Genomic DNA, 17,616 nt, shown 5'->3' on the forward strand with positions numbered 1-17,616 from the left:
GCGTGAGACATCGCACACGTTAGCCATTAATTAATCACCCTGGAGAGACGCTCGGGGCGAGGGGGTGCTTACCTGTCTTTTGGCTCTCTCTAAAGAAAAGGAGAACTTAACGGAAAAGGACCACAACTCTCAGGTTGGTTTAAAAATATATGTATATTTGAGGAACCCATTTTGGCAACAGAATGCCCACTGGTACTGAGGCTGGTGATGACGTCAGGTTCGCCAAAAGGGGGCAGACAGGCCAGCTGTCTGCCGGTGGTGGCCTCTGTCACCCCCACCTCAGCCCAAGTAGGGTGGGGGTCAGTTCCTGCTGAAGCGCTTTCAAACACCACTGAAATTACTAAGCTGGTGGACAGGTCCTCCAGATGTGGACCTGGGCCCAGTGATCGTCCATGGATCGTCCTTTGGTCTTCCCTGGGATGTCCTCTGGAGTCTGTAGGCCAAACCCTTATGTGTCCTTGTACCTGGAAATAATGAAGAGGTGGCCAGGTCACAGAGGATGCCCCACACATACTGTATCTGGCTGAAATACAATAAGATTGAATGCAGGAAAAATGCAAAATATGAATTTTACTGATGGCGATAAAGATACCAGAGAAGGGTTCATGTCGGGTCACGTTACACACATGACAGATGAAATTAACACCGCTTCCGCATGCAAATATACCCCCCAGGGCGTAGTGCGTCACCACAACCTCTAACTGTTCTCTTGTCGGTTGCATTTTCAAACTTGTTCAGGTGACGGGACCAAATATGTGTACGTTAGGGAAAAGGAGGAGTGAGGAGCAGAAGGAGGTCACGTGACAAAAGGCAGCCGTTATGGAGCACGCCCTATTGCATGCTTTTCTTTAAATGATTTTCAACAATCGGTTGGAGGAATGAACTGCTCGCTACGGAAGAGGGGTGTGTTGACCTTCAGACATCTCTGGGGGGGGGGGGGGGGGTAGAGGCAGTGTTGTAATTATATACAACCTAGTTTCCAAAGAATTTGGGACGTTGTGTAAAATGTAAACAAAAATAGAATGCAATGATTTGCAAATCATATAAACCCATATTTAATTGAAAATAGAAGACTGCATATCAAATGTTGAAACTGGGAAGTGCTATTGTTTTATGACAAATATATGTTCAGTTTGAGTACTGTTTTTATTAATATTCTACGCAGAATCCCAGCAGAAACAGGGTTGTACATTGGACTCAACCGACATGTATCTGCAGAGTGATTTTAATAATACATCTTACCATTCATGCAACTTCTAAGCACTTCTACTGGTCAAGCCTTGAACTGATTGTTACTGAAGTTACTGAGGTGTTACCTATGCAGTCAGGGCCGCACAAAGGCATGGTTGTCCCCGTCTTGTGTGCCTATTATATTTCCTTTATATGTCAAGTAAAGTAAGTAGTATTTATTTATATAGTATACAGACGCTCCTCTACTTACGAATGAGATACGTTCCGAATGGCCGTTCGTAATTTGAATTATTTGTATGTCGTTATTCATATACATATACGTATATCATTTTAAGGGTATACACAAGTACTAAGAACTAGGATGCTGGGAGTACGCACGCTACGCTGCTGCGCGGCGGGAGTAGCGGCCAGAAGTCGTACTAGGCGGAACTGGCGCACAGAAAAAAAAAATTGATGTTGCGGACAGGAAACGGGAGCCCAGTGAACGTAATTTCGACTTACAGTCCTCTTCGTTCGTATGTCTGAAAGTTCGTAAATTGAAAGTTCGTAAGTAGAGGAGCGTCTGTATTTAAAATAAGCCCGAGCTGACCAAAGTATATCATTTGACAAAAAAAGTCTGATTCCCGTAAGGTTTCAACTGGTTTCAGGGGCACTTACTCTTCTGACAGGGAGAAATGGGGCAAGGCGCCCATGGAGCTGAGCTGCTCCTCCAAGGCCACGATGCGTAGCCCGATGTACCCCGAAGACAGCAGGAGTAGCACCACCCTGTGGGCGTGAGCAGAAGTGCTCCAGTCAGGCCAGACACACTCTGCATGTTCACTTTTCAGGTAACCAAACCCATCAGACAAACACAAACAATCCTCCCTGCCACAGTCCAACTCCTCCCGCTTCAGAACAATCCGGAAAATCAACATACTTATACGGACAATCTAGAAAGAAATCATCTCTAGAACTATTTCCAGTACATACAAAAAAGTATGTACAATATCATTCAACACATCTGTCTTTAGGTTTTAGCCCTTGTTTTCATTTCATGTACGTTGAATTGAGTTTAGTAAATTTACAATAACTGCATAACAGGATCACGTGTGGTAATACCTGATACTACCCGCATATAACTGGTAACTGTTGTTGGGCAGCATCATTAATAATCATGAGTGTTGCATTTTTCTTTGTGGGACCTTGCTTTTGGGGTTGACCAGTGAAAGTCGATAATGACAGTCCATAACCAAGGAAGCAGAGTAAATGACACTCACAGAATGAGGTAGATGAAGACGAGGACATTGAAGTTATTGGTCTCTCTCTGGACTAGAGCAGATTTTACCCTCTCAGTCATGGTCCAAACCCAGGAATTACCTGTCCAGGGAGGAATGTTAGAATCTATTAGTACCTTATTACACCAGTTACTGTAGTAACCTCATAAGACAGGTATTTATTTGGTGGTTTTGTAAAATACTTGCAGCCGTAAAAGTCATTCTTAATAAACAATTTGCAATTCTGAACCAAAGCAGCTACCCAAGTTTCAGTTTGCTTCCTGCCAATCACATAACCTTCATGAATTATTTTGTTTTCATAAACAGCTGCTTTGGTGTAGACAATAGGTTTACTCAGAAATGATTTGCAAGAGCTTTATTTACGCAACTGACAAAACTGGACTAATTTTTTTTAATTTGGTGTCACAGGTTTGCACCATCCCTCATTACTCAGACATTAATATTAAATGTGAAGTCTGACACTTAGTCTTGTTTGTATTCTGTGAGTATCTGGTGTTTCCATCTCTATAGTATAGCAAAGTATAGCAACACATTTGCTATAGCAACAGCACTACAAGCACATTGCATGGGTATTGTTTTGTGCGTGTTATTTGTGTACTATATTCTTTGCCTGAATGTTAGAGTAGCATAAGTTGTGTGTATGTGAGTGTTGGATGCCGTTTTTCTTCTACTCCTGAAAACCTGAGCTTGACTGTGCATTTGAAGGCACTTTCACTGTTCTTGCCTCTTTTCAAAGCTTCCGCGTTTTGTCATCATTTTGACAGAAAATATTCCAGAACTTAGCCTTTCTTACCATATTATGCCCTGTTTTTTTAGTTCAGCCGGAGAAGATAGACTAGTTTCACAGGAAGTGCATGGGAAATTCCCACAAGTAAAGCAGTACTGTGTCCACATGCATGTGTGCATGCTATGTACCTCTGCTGTCATCTGACGAGCTCACTTCCTGCTCCCGGCTGCTTTCGCTCCCATCTGACACCGTGTCTGAGGATGGAACCAAAACCATTACATGACAACAGTGCCGTGCGATTCCTGTCACAGAACACCTGACAGTGGAGACCAAGAAGGGAACATGGTCACTTATGTATCTGCATGCAGACCCACAGATTAACTACACAACAAATGCAAAGTGTTTTTAAAATGCTTTTTAAAGGAATCTATCATCTTTCACCACAGATTCTAGGGTGGTGTTTAAACATAAATAAAAATATAGTAAAAATATAGTTGCTCTCAAATTCATCCAGCAAGCACTGAAAATGAATATTATACATAAAACATAATTGTATATAGAAGCACTTTCTTTTTATTATTTTTCTGACATTATTTTTAGTTTTAAAATTTAACGGTAAATGCTATTCATCCAATTTTGCAAATGTGGGATTCCTTGAAAGTAGATCAAAATCATATTAAAAAATCCATCAAATCTAAATGTCTTAATCATTATTATTGTCATTGCTATTCCCCACAACCCTGTACTGTATAAGCTATTAGAAAATAGATTGATGGTTTTTCTTGGTGCTTTTGCTTCTGGGCGTGAGATGAGGCTGTATGTTTTGTGTGTGTTTTCATGTTGACTAGCAACTATCACATCCCTGAACTTCACCCAGGGATGCCAAGTTTAGTCAGCTGGCTGGAGTCTGAGACAAGTCTGCACACACATGTATATGTATGTAACAGGCTTATTACCGTGTAAATAGTCTGGTGGGTGGACAAATGGCAACACTTTTGTAATGGAATAATATAGATTTGTTGTACGGTTTTGTGCGTGAGAGTCTGAAAACGTGGGTGTCATGTCAGGTGTGTGACAGTTGGCAAATGCTGCTTTACCACTGACTCACCTCTGTCCAATCTGGTCAACCCCTGTTGGGAACTGGAGTTTTCCTCTTCCACAGGGAAAATATTGTCTTCTACTCCAGACAGACTGAGGGGCTGTGGAACACGTAGTGGGAGCCCATCAGTAGGTGAAATATCATTCATCTTCAATGGCTGCTAAAGTGCTATAAAAAATAAATAAAAACATTGACGGACACGGGCTGGCTTACCCCATCCCGGATGCTGTCAATGCTGTTCTCTGCAGACGACACCTGTGGGCTGTTGTTGTTACTCCCAGTCTACAGACCAAAAGAGACAAGGATGCTAGTGACCCATGATCAGAACAAACCAATGTCACAGAGACTGGGATACTAATGACCAGTGACTATAACAGCCTGTTGCTAAGTCACAGAAACTAGGATGCTAATGACCCGTGACAGTAACAGCCTGTTGCTAAGTCACAGAAACTAGGATGCTAATGACCAGTGACTATAACAGCCTGTTGCTAAGTCACAGAAACTAGGATGCTAATGACCCGTGACAGTAACAGCCTGTTGCTAAGTCACAGAGACTGGGATACTAGTGACCCGTGACAGTAACAGTCTGTTGCTAACTCATAAAGAGCAAAGACTGGATGCTAGTAACCTGTGATTAGTAGCCTGTTGCTAACTCACGGTGAGCAAAGACTGGAATACTTGTAACCTGTGATTATTAGCCCGTTGCTAAGTCACAGAGAGCAAAGAGTGAGATACTAGACCTGGCAGGGTAGCAAACTTTGGTCAGCTGGCTTGAGTGAGTTTTTCAATTCGAGACTAGTCTGCATTTACACTTATATGTATATAAGATTTTTATTACCTTGTAAATAGTCTGTAGGGTTTGAAAACTACCCAGATGCTTTTGGTGTTGCTAATTTTAGGTTTATAATAGAATAATATACATTTGCTATAAGATTCCTTGTGTTAGCATGAGAGTCTAAAAGCGTGAATGTTTTGCCAGATGCATGAGCGCTGGCAACTCTGAACCTGTAATTATTAGCTTGCTGCTAATAACCTGTAATTATTAGCCTGTTGCTAACTAAGTGAGAAGAGGGCCTGAGATGCTAGTTATTTTGGTGGGTTAATGCTCTGTCAAAGCAGTACACACCTCCAAATGAAGACACACAGAGCAGACCAGCTTGTAGCAGGATTCCCGGTTCCGCAGAGACACAAACAAGTACTGAGAATCACAAAGACAACAGGATTCAGTCAGCCATCAGTTTGTAGCATGTATCTAACATGAGTTCTGTAACTGTTACTTATGCTAGCACTCAATCTATTATGAGTCATCAGAATGGCCACAAAAACAGTCATTATTGCTATATTGTTCAGAGGGATTTGCTGTCGTATAAACAGAGACCTTCTCGCCATCCATGGTTCGAATGGACAAAGCGTTCGGCAACAGCAGGGCCGTGTTCTGCTTCTTCACACTCCCCACTGCAGCCACCGGAACCACCACCTTCGATTAATTAACGTGACAGACAATTCAGGAATTTAGGCGACTGGATGTCAAGGCTGGATATCTGGATTTTGCTCTGTCCATGATCAGATGACTGGATTACAACAAGTCAGAGTTCAAGGTTCTACCTTGGTGTCCTTGAGCAGCACTGATGAGTGGAAACACACATGGTTCTCAGACACATAGAGCTTGCCATGGTAGAGAACCTCCTTCAGTAGGGCACAGGTGAAGGCTGAACAAAATAAAAAGGCCAGCATTGTGTTTGCCATCAGAAAGCACATCGTAGCTGCTGCCCTTTGCACCTGACTATCACAGTCTGGGTTTAAGCTGTTCTATTTTAAGCCTTTGCGTGGTGGATGGAAAAACAGTGGCCTGTCGGTGGTCAGCTCACCTTGAATCAGGTTTTCATTTTCAGAGATGTCTCGAAACAGCTTGTGGAATGTTTTGCTGTGCTTTGTGATACTCTGTGAACAGAAAATGAAACATATGAATGAAGTTTGCACCAGGGCAGAGTTTTCAAATTAGAGGTACCACCTTCCCTTGAAATACAGCAGTGATAAGCAGGTGGCAACGTGTCAAAATTGTGACAATATTGTTCTTTATGAAGAGCCGGCTGTTAATCATTTAGTAGCAATTTAAACTGACATACATTGCGAGTGGAAGAACCGTCTGGCTTCTCATTGTGTGAGTCTGACTCCACTGTCAGAGACCTGTAGTAAGACAACACAGGTGTCTGCCATAAAGACTACGTTTCACATCATTTGGACCATTTTTTATTCAAAATAAAAGAAAATGGAAGAAAAAGGAAAAGACGTAGAGGTGGAAATTTCAGGTCCAGAGAACAAAAATCCAGACCAAGATTTTGTGTCAACCAAGCAATTGAGTACTATGTGATTGTGACTCTTTCTACCTCTATAACCTATGCATAACTGATTGGTTGAAACAAAATCTTGATTTTTATTTTCTGAATCTGAAATTTGCAACTCTGAATAGACATCAGGCTTCTGCAGTTCATTGACGTTTTTCATCAAAAGTAAAGCCAGAAACACCAAAATGAAGGAAGACTGATAGTATGCCCCAGAAAATCGTAGGCAAGGCAAGATATAGACAAAGTCTGTGAAGGTGACCCATGAGTGGAGCCCTCAAAGACCACTGACCTGCTGGGGAAAAACTTGGAAGAATTCTTGCTAAGGTCCTGAACACCCAGCTGGGATTCCTCTAGGCTACAGGTCTTCCTGGGTTCAAACACCTTCTTACTTTTGCTCTTCTTCAGCTTCCCGCCATCCACAGTGGAGCTGTAAAGAAATAAACACACGTCCATCTTGTCATCGTACACAGGATGGCCAGTTAATCCATGTCAGGGAGGACACTTTGAGCTAGGTCAGGATGTCTAAACTACCTTTTCAAAAAAGCACCTGGATTTTACTTAAGGACTGAATTCTTGCTGTTGCTGATTGGTTAGTCTCCTATGATCATGCATGTATTACCTAATGTCAGTTAATGCGAAACAGCTGGATGAGTCTTTCGAACAAGGAAACAAACCAGTCAAAGAACAAGAAGAACTGAAATATTTATCCAAGCATGGTAGCCTTTCAGTTTTAAACAGAGCTGGAAGTTCAGCCAGACAGTACAAATCCAGACCAGAGATTTTGTTTTAACTAACCAGTTGAGTACTCTCTGAATGTGACTCTTTATACTCGACTGGTTGGTTGAAACAAAAGCTTCGTCTAGATTTGTACATTCTGGACCTGAACTTTCCACCACTATTAAAGTACAAATCATACACCTTGTCATAGCTTCTGTGCCCTTCGCATTCAAAGGACACTTTTACAGCGCACCAGGTCCCGTATATTTGGTACAGCACTGTCAGCACTTTCCCTTTTCCATTGACCATGCACTATAATGCCCCTACAGTCTGAAGGTACGAAAAAATCTGATCTCAATGTAGTTGACTAGCGATGTAGCTGAAGAATTGTGCGTACATAACATGCGATGTTTTAATATTGCTCATCGTCCGGCCATATAATTTACTAGAGCCATTTTTTTAATTCAATACTTGGCCTTGTGTTGTGATGTCATTCAGCGCCGGTACCAGTTTTTATGGGGTGGAAAACCAACACCTTGAAGTACAAGAAGTATGGTAGCTAGTGTGGGGCAAAAGCGCCCTTATTCTACTCAGAGCTCTGGACCTCTGTACAGGTGGGAGGAGCTTTAGAGCTGGACCATACATCAGCTATCTCATGGTAAATGAACCAATAATACTGCTGCCATATCAATAAGTGCAGCCAATGAAAGTGAAGGACCGGCTGATCCCTTCATCCTTCTTCACTGTCCTTTACTGTTGAAGCCGCTGCAACTCACGACCTTCGATTGCACACCATCTCGCTGTCCTCTTGAGTCAGAGTGGGAACTCCTTGTCGGCATGGACAACCTGGCACTTCGAGCTGATGTTTCCCCTCACATGTCTCATCCTAGCACCGTGGAACCGTGCCCAGAATCAGGACTCTGGAGACGTCAGGTTAACTCCGCGAGCGGTTTGCCAACGTCATCGCCTTCAGATCATAGTAGATGCGTGCTTGTTAGGGGCCGTGTAATGAATGAGAAGGGTCTAGAGGGCAGCTAGGGTTACACTAGAGCTGAACAAGCGATAAGCCAAAACCCAAAAAGAGAACAGGAGAAGTGGCTGTAATGCGAGTGTATCGTAAAGCCGCCCCCTTTCCGGTAACAGGAAAGAAAGAGAGTTCTTTAAACAGCTAAAACTCCACATTTATCTTTAGTCCTTGTTTAAAAGGGAATATTTATAGACTCTTATCATCTCAAGTAGTCGCATTATCATTAGTAGTTATATATTAAATATGTCTTGTTGGTGAAGCCACATAATTACTTCAAAATCCAACAGATAGCTTTAAAATTTTTTTTTACAATTTTTATAAACTGAGAAAAAGAAATAAACAGACCATGCCAAGATAAATGTTTTCGCATATATTTCTCTCACCAGAAAGAAAAGCCATCACATGTGCATGCACACGCATGTTAGGAATTTTGTCGCACCTGGTAGGCCTACCTCCACCTTGCTCACCTGAAGACACGCTGTCCTTTACCCGACCAAAAACCTACGGCAGCAGACATCCTCATTTCACATCGGATCAGAGAAGCTCGTGTATTTTTCTCTTCAGCTACACGCCTTCAACTTCATGTTCAGAAGCGACCAGACTGGGCACTACCGTTTGGTCCTGACCCGAGACAAGTGTGAATCAATATGCTGCAGGAATGCCAGGGTGGATCAGAATCAAAAAGCTTGACCTGGTGACCAACTCTTTCTGGACTCCCCCCCCCCAAAAAAAAATCAGCTTCCAGGTATCGGTCTCTGCAGGGAGTGAGCGTGAGGTGAGATGGAACAGGATTTCACATCACCTACCGCTGTGACATAACGCCACCCTCCCAGCAGGAGTGGTTGGCTCGACACCTTTTGTATTCATTGTGAAACTCTCGAGTGTTGACATGCACAACAGGCTCCTCCCTGCTATCCACTGCGGGCCAAACAGTGTGAGTCATTTCTGACACAATGCAATGACGCCTGTGGCCACTCAGCAACACTGCAGAGGGTGATGGTAAGTGTAGTCCAATGTCATCAGTTTCTGGTTACGTTTGCTGAGCACTGAAATACATTTCCCATCATGCCTCTTGATTTCCAGCTTCTCCAGGGCCCATTAGCTTTGAAGGGAGAGGCGATGGGGGCGGGGGGGAAGTTACCTGAGCTCAGCAGAGCTAGACTAAAGGATCCGGATTGACTGGATCTACCAGCCTGCTTCTGGCTGGTGGGCGGAGCTGAAGCGCCTCACGTGTAAACGGTTGACAGAACAAAAACAAAACATTGATGCTGGATGGGGCCACGTACCGTCATGTGCTACTTCCTAGTCACTTAGAAACTTAAGGGACCTGAGTGATTTAATCTTTTCCTATACAGTGGCATCACAAACAAAGCATACATACCTGTAGCATGCAAATAATCTGCTTTTCTTCTTTATTCTGGACTGAACAAAAATATATATAATCCCTCCATTCATCTAAAAAATGTTATGTAAGCCTACCAGGTGTGAGACTATGATTAAATATTTAAAAATGGGCACACCCCTTTGCCTTAAAAATGAAAGGAATTATTTTCCAGGAGAGGAAATGAGGAAGGGAAACATGTGACCACAGTTCCATGAATCCCCGAATGCTTTGAAAGTGTGATCTCAGTCTGCTGGTGCCACTTTCTGTGGAACATATGCAAACTAACCTGCTCTCTTTCCTACCAAAGCAAATCAGTGAATCAGACTGGGTGAGAAAGGATAACAAGAGGCATGACCTTTCCTCTCTACTAATAACCTCTCTTTTAACCGAGGAAAAAATTTCCAAAACACACGCAGTCCACAGGATACATCATCAAGAAGATTTCTGTGGATGTAGTGAGTTTCGGAAATTTAACAGACGCTTTTCTTTGGATTACATGAGAACTGGGTGAATTGTGATTCCCAGTACAGTAACATGATGAGGAAGTCTGACTTTAGGTCATTGGTGGTCTCATCTCAAAAGCAACAAAAAATAGAGTGAGTGAGTTTTGGCAATTTGCAACCTGTGTGTCTGTCTGTCATTGCTGAATGGTGACAAACTGGATTGAATTTAATTCTAAGCAGTAAAGACCGGTCAAAAAATCATGATTATATAACAAACAAAGCACATTTTATCGGACTGATATTGTTGTTTAATTAAAATCATTAATAATACAAGTGACGCTAATTTAGATAATGTGACTAAACTGGAGAGGTGACCTGGATTTGTCCGGGTTGTCGGGCAATCATGGCCGTGCGGAGCTACTTACAAATTACTGTCCAAGGAGAATTTCCTGCAGATGACCCTCTGCTGACTCATGGCGCTCTTCCGTAACCGTGCAAAGTTTCCCTCTCCTCTCAATGCCTGTGTGTCTGTGCACTTCATTCACCTCCTTAAGAACTTTGAGGTTGTTGGCTGGAGGTTACAGAGGTGGAGACCCGCCCAGAGTTCCATCAGTTGTCCGTCAGGTTGCCACGTCGAGTTCCACCCTGGACCTCCACCCTGTGTTAGCAGGTTTCCAGCCCAGTGATGGAACTCCTGGGTGCGCTAACTCCTGATAAATGCTTTATCAGATGTGTGTGCCTTGCAAGATCTCCATCTGAAGAATGATATCGCGTTCAAAGTGCTCACTCATCTCGTGTCATGTGATGGCAGGAGGCCCAAAGAGCACTGTACCTGTTTCAAATCCATATTATATTCAATTATTATTTCTCCTTTTTATTTCTTTTCATATCCTTTGTAACAGTTGCACAGTCTATAGAGAGTTCAGGATACATTTCACTGCATGTTGTACCTGTATCACAGAGTGCATGTGACAATTAAAGAATCTTGAACCTTGAAACCAAGGAGAACATGACAGGCTGTGGTGAGCTTGGGAAGTGGCATATGGTAATGTTGGAGGGCATTATTAGGGGTATGACTGGTAACCTGAGCGGGTGATTGGCTGCTGCAGCAACCTTCCTGCTGCATGTAACAATCGATCATTCATTTGAAAGGGAAAAGAAAAATAAATGAAGGGAAAGAGAACATTCAACACAAAAAATTGCAATAACTGAGCCATTAGGTGTTATCTCGCAGTATATATGTGTAGACTGTTAGGGCACATGGAGTATTTTACCAGTAAGAATGGGCATGTTTTGTTGGGGTAGGTATTGGTGTAATGGAAAAGACATGGCAATGATATAGCAAATGTGTACGGGGAGTTAGAAATGAGAAAAAAGAAGGAAAAACTAAGAAAATGAACCAAACTGGTAAGAGAGAGAAAAGGGGAAGAGAAATGAGTGCTGGTCCCCAGTTGGCCAGCCGTTATCTGCAGTATCCTTGCATTTGAATCTTTAACCTTGACCGACTCCCCAAGGCAATCTCGAGTGTGCTGACTAGGCATCGTTTTCTCTCGAGTTGAACATTTCTCTGAAGAAGCACTCGGCCTGGTCCGTATGCCGGCCCCATTCCCTGTCTGGTTAACAAAAAGCTGCGCACCACACTTCAGTGGTCTGGTTTGTTCTTCTGAACTTGTTGTGTCCTGCAGTTAGCTTGTGGTTGACTGTCACCTGAAACCACAGCATACCAGCCCAGTCAATGCAACACCTTCCCTTCCATAATTAACACCTTTAATGTTTCTTCTGGGCTCATAATTCCAGGAACCTGCAGATGGGTGTTCTGGTTAATTCTAGTGTCAGGTTGTTCAATGAGGACCCCTCTTGTTGTGGGCAGTGTGGCAGTAGATCATGCCAGCAGTGACATCTCAGAGTGTCACGTAACGCAAAGTGCAGGACTGAAGAACTATATCATAAGGAAACAGGGACACAAGGCAGTACAGGAGAGCAGCTTCCTGTAATTTACACTATGAAAATGTTTTAAAAGTGCCATGTTGCTCACTGTCATTTTCCAATGAAAAAAAAAAACATTGCAGACAGGTAAAGTGGGTCCAGTATGGCGCTCAAATCACAGACATGCATGACCAGGCCGTTAAAATCAGGTCACACCTCAAATTTCTTGAAATATGAAAAGCGACGTGTATCGTGGCTGAAAACTGGTATCTCCGTGTCTCCTAGCAGGTCTGGTGGGTTCATCTCTGCCCCGTCGCCTCTCTTCATGGCTGATTTGGAGCATTGGCCCTGCCTCTCCAAGTTCCGCCATCTTGGTCCTCATGCTCTTTATGCATATAGGCCACATGGGGCTGGATGTCCTGCAGAAATGCTGTCTGCCTCCGGAAGAGCTCCCGAAAAGGAGGGGGGGAGGGTAGGGTGATAACGATAAAAGTTGTTGACAAGGGGGGGGGGGGGGGTCCCTGGATCCGAGAAACATCATCTGCTGTGTCCCCTTTTGTATCATAAATAAACTGAGGAATTTGCTTAAGTTATCACTTAGTCACAGTGCAGGATTGTCAGAGGAACATAAGCCCACTTTTGTTGGGAATGCAAAACCACCACTGTTGACCCCAGTGAAACCACTGATGTGAGATACTGGTTCAGCTTATTTTTCTCCTGTTCTTGAATGTACAGTCATTCCTAGTGGGTGAATTATGACAAAATGCTATTTTTAAAAACAGACGTGGTATTTCAAAACATGACCTACACAGTTTTCCCCCACGGACACAGATGAGTCTCCATGTGTGGACCAGGTTGGCAATCCCTCATTCCCAGGACTCCCCCACTGCGGAGGGTTTTTACACCAGCACGTGTCACCCACCCGCTTCTAGTCACTCCTCGTTCTGAGTGATGTGACACACTTAGACGATGGTGTTAGTCTGATGTTCGCTCATGATGAAATACTCAGCACATACCCCACATCTCACACAGGGGTGATGTGTGGTTAGGATGCTGTGTCAGATACCAGAAGGGTGCCAGTTATTAAACTGATTTCACCAGTGGGCCCTGGAGTAAAACCCTTAATGCCCAATTGGTCCAGTGTCTAACCCTGCCTTTTCAAATGAGTGTCACTTTGGATGAACAACCGAATGAATAATGTAAACTTAACAACCAGCCGATGTAATAAAGGGTCTGTGTCACTTTTAAAAGAAGGATCCCAGGACTTAAAGTCATTCAAAGGCAAGATGTGCTATAACCAACAGGCCCAGCAGGTTACAGGATCACGTTACAGTAGCAGGGGGTTGCTGGTTCGAGTTCTGCCTCCACCATTCCTGTGCTGTTTGTTCATGGTATCACGGGAAAACTGAGCCTCTTCTGTGTGTCATGAAATCAGGTGGAAAAATAATGATAATAGTAGTGTTCTTAATTAAGATATGGCTGCTGACAGCTTTCAGAGAGCGAGCGGGAAGATATGACACAGCACACAGTGAGCAAAAGTGGTGAGCGGGACACTTAAAACGTACTCGCTGCTCAGAAACGGGTTCCTGCTCTTTCAGATGGACACAAGGTGTGTGCTTACCGCAGTTGTGTGAACTAATTTTAAGTGTTTCCATATGTATTCTCACAAACTATATCTATCTTTGAGAAGTTCCATGCAGTACGTCCCATAACACCGACACACCTTACAACAGAGTCTAGGTGCACTCCTGTAAATCGCTTGTAGTAAATATGATGTATGTGGGACAGGACTAACCTAACCCTAACCCTAACCCTAATCTAACCTCACCGGATGTGCCCGCTTGTTATTCCCCTTGCCAACCACTTACAGTCATCTTTACTGTACTTCTCTGAAGGCTGATTATAAGTGAAAATTCATACACTGTAATAGTCAGTTAAATGCATGACAGTAACCTGATCGCCTAACTAATGGTCTGTGACAGCGACTGTGAAAATGTCAGGAAGGTACAGTGTCACAGTAATGGGCAACAAAGGAAACGCCCAACCGAATTCATATCCATTAAACCTCGGCAAATTAAACCTCAAGTTATAAAAATGTCAGTACCTCATGGATTTCACTTGAGTTCATTTTCCAAATTAAGAGGATGACTCCATTGCAGGTGTCACCTGCGATGTCATGCCCAACAATGACTACTAACTGAGAACAATTCACTGCACCTGTTTCAAAAGATCCATTTGAGCCTCTTCTGCTTTCAGCACGACACACGTGACCTGCTCTGCCCTTTACTCTGCTCTGCACTTACGGGTAATTTCTGGCACGGTGAACCTGGCACCAGATTTTCAACAATCTGACTAATATTCTCCTTTTCAGAAAAAGGAAGCAAAAGCTGAATTTTACCACCTTTAAACCACAGGTGCTCATACTGATTTCACAGAGACAGCATGCCCTGAAGCAGAGAGGGAACATTCACCATCGCAGAAGATTCTCCTGGTCTCGAACCTCTAGCATCACGTAAATGGTAACTGTGGCAATGCAAAGCCATCTCAATCCTACCTGGGGCAGTCCAGCGTAAGAGGTGGCTCCGGCGCGTCCACGGAGGCCTGCCGATGCCACGAGGCCCGAACCCTCTGCATGTTCGCCGGGGCCGCGAGGACGGAACATGCGACCCCTCCTGGTCCTCGCCGGTCAGGGGAGGGGAGGAAGGAGGAGGTCGGGGGGGCGTGTTAAGTCTCCCAGCTCTCGCAACTGGCACGGCATACAGGCGGGGTCTTGTAAGACTGCAGCCGTGCTCCGTGCCCACGCGATCAGCCCCATCAAGCCATGTTACCGTGGAAACAGCACAGCGTACTGCATTGAGTGGGAGAAGGGAAGGATTGAAATGCGACCCTCCTTGCTAAAACGCGCAGAAGTATAGGATAGGGGCAATGTCTCTGTACCCGTAATTCGGAAGATCATCGGTTTGTGCCTCAGCCTCGGTGGAATAGTCACGTGTCTGGGCCCTTGAGCACGGCCCTTAACCCCTAGCTCCAGGAGCGCTGCATGTTGGCTGACACTGTGCTGTAACCCCAAGAATTCCAGTGGACTTCTGCAAATGGCCAATGAAGGATTCATCATCATCTTTATTGACAGCAGTCATCTTTCCCAGTTGACAGGCAAGATTTGGGAAAGAACCATCACGACCACAGACTGCTCTTCAGGCCGTAAGATTAAACTAATATAATATTTCTCAGTACGGTCCGCGGGGACCCCCAGATCCACGTTTTTGTTCCCACCCGGCTCCCTTCGGGGGGGAACCGAGAAATGGGGCAAAGAGTAGATCAGAGCTCAGAGGAAGATTTATTATACAACCACCACAAAGTCGATTCCAATTTAATAAACATAATACATGTTAATATAATCATTTATACAATCAAATATATGATTGAGGCCTTTTAACTCCCACTATCCATGAATCCCCTTTTCATAAATTGAAATCAGTGTGGTAATACTGCTGTGACCTGGACAAGCGTAATGGGAAGCGGTTGGACAGACGGATGCGATGCAGCAGAGCGTTGCCGTTTGTGGCATTTCATGCAGCAGCTGTGACTACCACCTAGAGGCCAAAAGAAGAACTACAGCCAAAGAATTGCCTCACATCTTCCCAGAGAATTCCTTAATAGAGAATTTCACAGCATTGCACCCTACACCAGGACCGACAATATTAAACCATTTAAATACTGTACTTCTAATCAATGGGAACATGCACATCGACTAACCCTACTTAGTCACTGCCAGTTTAATAAGGCTTTGTCAGTCTGTTAAATACGCCATATGCATAGTTTTGTTTGAGATGTTCTAGAAATCCATGTCAGAAACGCTTTGCCATTTCATCCAGGCTTGCTGCCTCCCCTGCTGTATAAACAAGTTTGGAAGATGGGTTGGTGGATGGATAATCGTGAACGGCAATCGTTGCCACCATCCATATCCCCTTCCTGTACCCCAGTCCAGTCCTCAGTGACCTGCAGACGGTCCACATTTCTGGTCCCTCCCATCTCCCCACCGGATAGTTCACATGGACTGTCTGCAGGTCCCTGAGGTCAGGGTATGGGGGGGGGGGGTATCCCACACGGGACGAGGCCGGGATACATCCTGCATGGGATACCAGTGTTGCGATCCAACTCAAATACAATATACAGCAATGTGGTCTGCTCTTTGCCGCAAGCCATCACCTGGCTCAGTGATTCACTCATGAATACAAACCCCCCCCCCCCCCCCCCAAGATGGAATTTCCCAGCTGACCCTGCTGACCTTAGCTCAGCCCCTGTGGTCGTTCAGAGGATGGAGCAAGCCAGCTCCCAATTCCACTCTGAACAGATACTGCTATTTACGCCAAACCACTCAGCTCTTTAGGAACTTTTTCCATAACCCAGCACTTACAGCAAATGAGGACTTCAGCAATTACAAGAGCAGTTTTCATCAAGAGTCAAAATGGATGAAATCCACTCATACGTCCAGCTTGACTTAGGGGCCACTCCGAAAGGACCTGCAGCCCCTGTTTAAATTGCCAGTTGTCCTGAATAGGTTAAATAAGAAGCATCCTTTCTGCACGTAGCGGATACGAATGTGTCTCTGAAAAACACTCCAAAGATGCAGACATATCCGCAATGACGTACGATTGATTTTGTGTAGTTCAACATAAAACAATATAGGCTCATCAATATAATCAAGCTCAACAATGTAACTTATGCAGGAAAATTTTATATTAGCGGATTCAGACTCTAAATGCCATTTGGATTTTGTTCATTTGTCGATACAGGTAGTTACAGTAGTTTAATAAAAAAAACATAGCCACTTATACAATTCATCTACAGTCAGTTGTATCGCTACTGAACTCAAAGCATTTTCCTCAAATTAGGACAGAAAGACTTTGGTTGGCTTTCAAACCAAATTATCCCACTAACCACATTTCTGGCATAATAATCCAATGACAAGGATGCAGCCCCCCCCCCCCTCCCCCTCCTGAGATGATTTACTGTACAGTCATTTGCCACAGGCCTTCACGGAAAGGACATCATTTACAAGCACAGGCAGACTATATGACATCTACACAAACTATGCAATTATCCACAATATTTCTGCATTTTTCTCTCTGAAGCCATATTTCACCAACTTGTGTTAATTGGCTGCATCAGTGTTTTAGTTTTCGAGTGAAAGTCGGGAACTTTGTGTTTGATGGAGAGTCTATCAGTACCTGTCCTTCCCGAAGATCTTTATGGTTCTGGCTGCCCTGTCGTCTATTTTTCGCAGGATGGCCATCACTCGCATGCTGCTGTTGGCCACCATCCTCCCTGGAGCTCCTCTTCCCCCACCTCTGCCACACATAACCTCCCCATTCAGTCGCTGCATCGCGCGCTTCTCTGATGGTGCATGACGCTCCCAGTCTCTGTATATTAAATGAGCCTGAGATCGCTGACCAGTGGCAGGTGCAGTGTAGCTGAACCCA

The 17,616-nt window shown here is 44.1% G+C and overlaps 1 protein-coding gene across 3 annotated transcripts; it reads right to left on the bottom strand.

The window, feature by feature from the left end:
- Positions 1–134: 134 nt before the first annotated feature.
- On the bottom strand, positions 135–17,604 carry LOC111858803 (uncharacterized). 3 transcript variants are annotated; one of them, XM_023840895.2, is made up of 13 exons: positions 17,365–17,604; positions 6,926–7,063; positions 6,418–6,478; positions 6,160–6,232; positions 5,897–6,000; positions 5,670–5,768; positions 5,418–5,489; positions 4,505–4,573; positions 4,301–4,391; positions 3,381–3,446; positions 2,448–2,547; positions 1,849–1,956; positions 135–464 (listed from the first exon to the last, which is right to left on the bottom strand). In XM_023840895.2, the coding sequence occupies exons 1-13, from the start codon at positions 17,517–17,519 to the stop codon at positions 449–451; spliced, it is 1,152 nt and encodes a 383-aa protein (XP_023696663.2). In that variant the 5' UTR covers positions 17,520–17,604; the 3' UTR covers positions 135–448. The 3 variants fall into 3 exon arrangements, with proteins under 3 accessions (XP_023696663.2, XP_023696665.2, XP_023696666.2); XM_023840897.2 differs by lacking the exon at positions 17,365–17,604 and adding an exon at positions 10,633–10,751; XM_023840898.2 differs by lacking the exon at positions 17,365–17,604 and adding an exon at positions 8,848–9,249.
- Positions 17,605–17,616: the final 12 nt, after the last annotated feature.

This window comes from Paramormyrops kingsleyae, chromosome 21 (genome assembly GCF_048594095.1).
Source record: "Paramormyrops kingsleyae isolate MSU_618 chromosome 21, PKINGS_0.4, whole genome shotgun sequence".
Classification (NCBI taxonomy): domain Eukaryota; kingdom Metazoa; phylum Chordata; class Actinopteri; order Osteoglossiformes; family Mormyridae; genus Paramormyrops; species Paramormyrops kingsleyae.

What these genes read in the sequence shown, in the direction of transcription:
- LOC111858803 (XM_023840895.2), bottom strand. Translation starts at nt 17,519, where the DNA reads ATGCAGCGACTGAATGGGGAGGTTATGTGTGGCAGAGGTGGGGGAAGA. An exon ending in AAATGAAAACCTGATTCAAG is followed by an intron (nt 6,001 to 6,159) that starts GTGAGCTGACCA and finishes TATTTTGTTCAG; the next exon opens with CCTTCACCTGTGCCCTACTG. An exon ending in CTCGTCAGATGACAGCAGAG is followed by an intron (nt 2,548 to 3,380) that starts GTACATAGCATG and finishes CTCCCTGGACAG; the next exon opens with GTAATTCCTGGGTTTGGACC.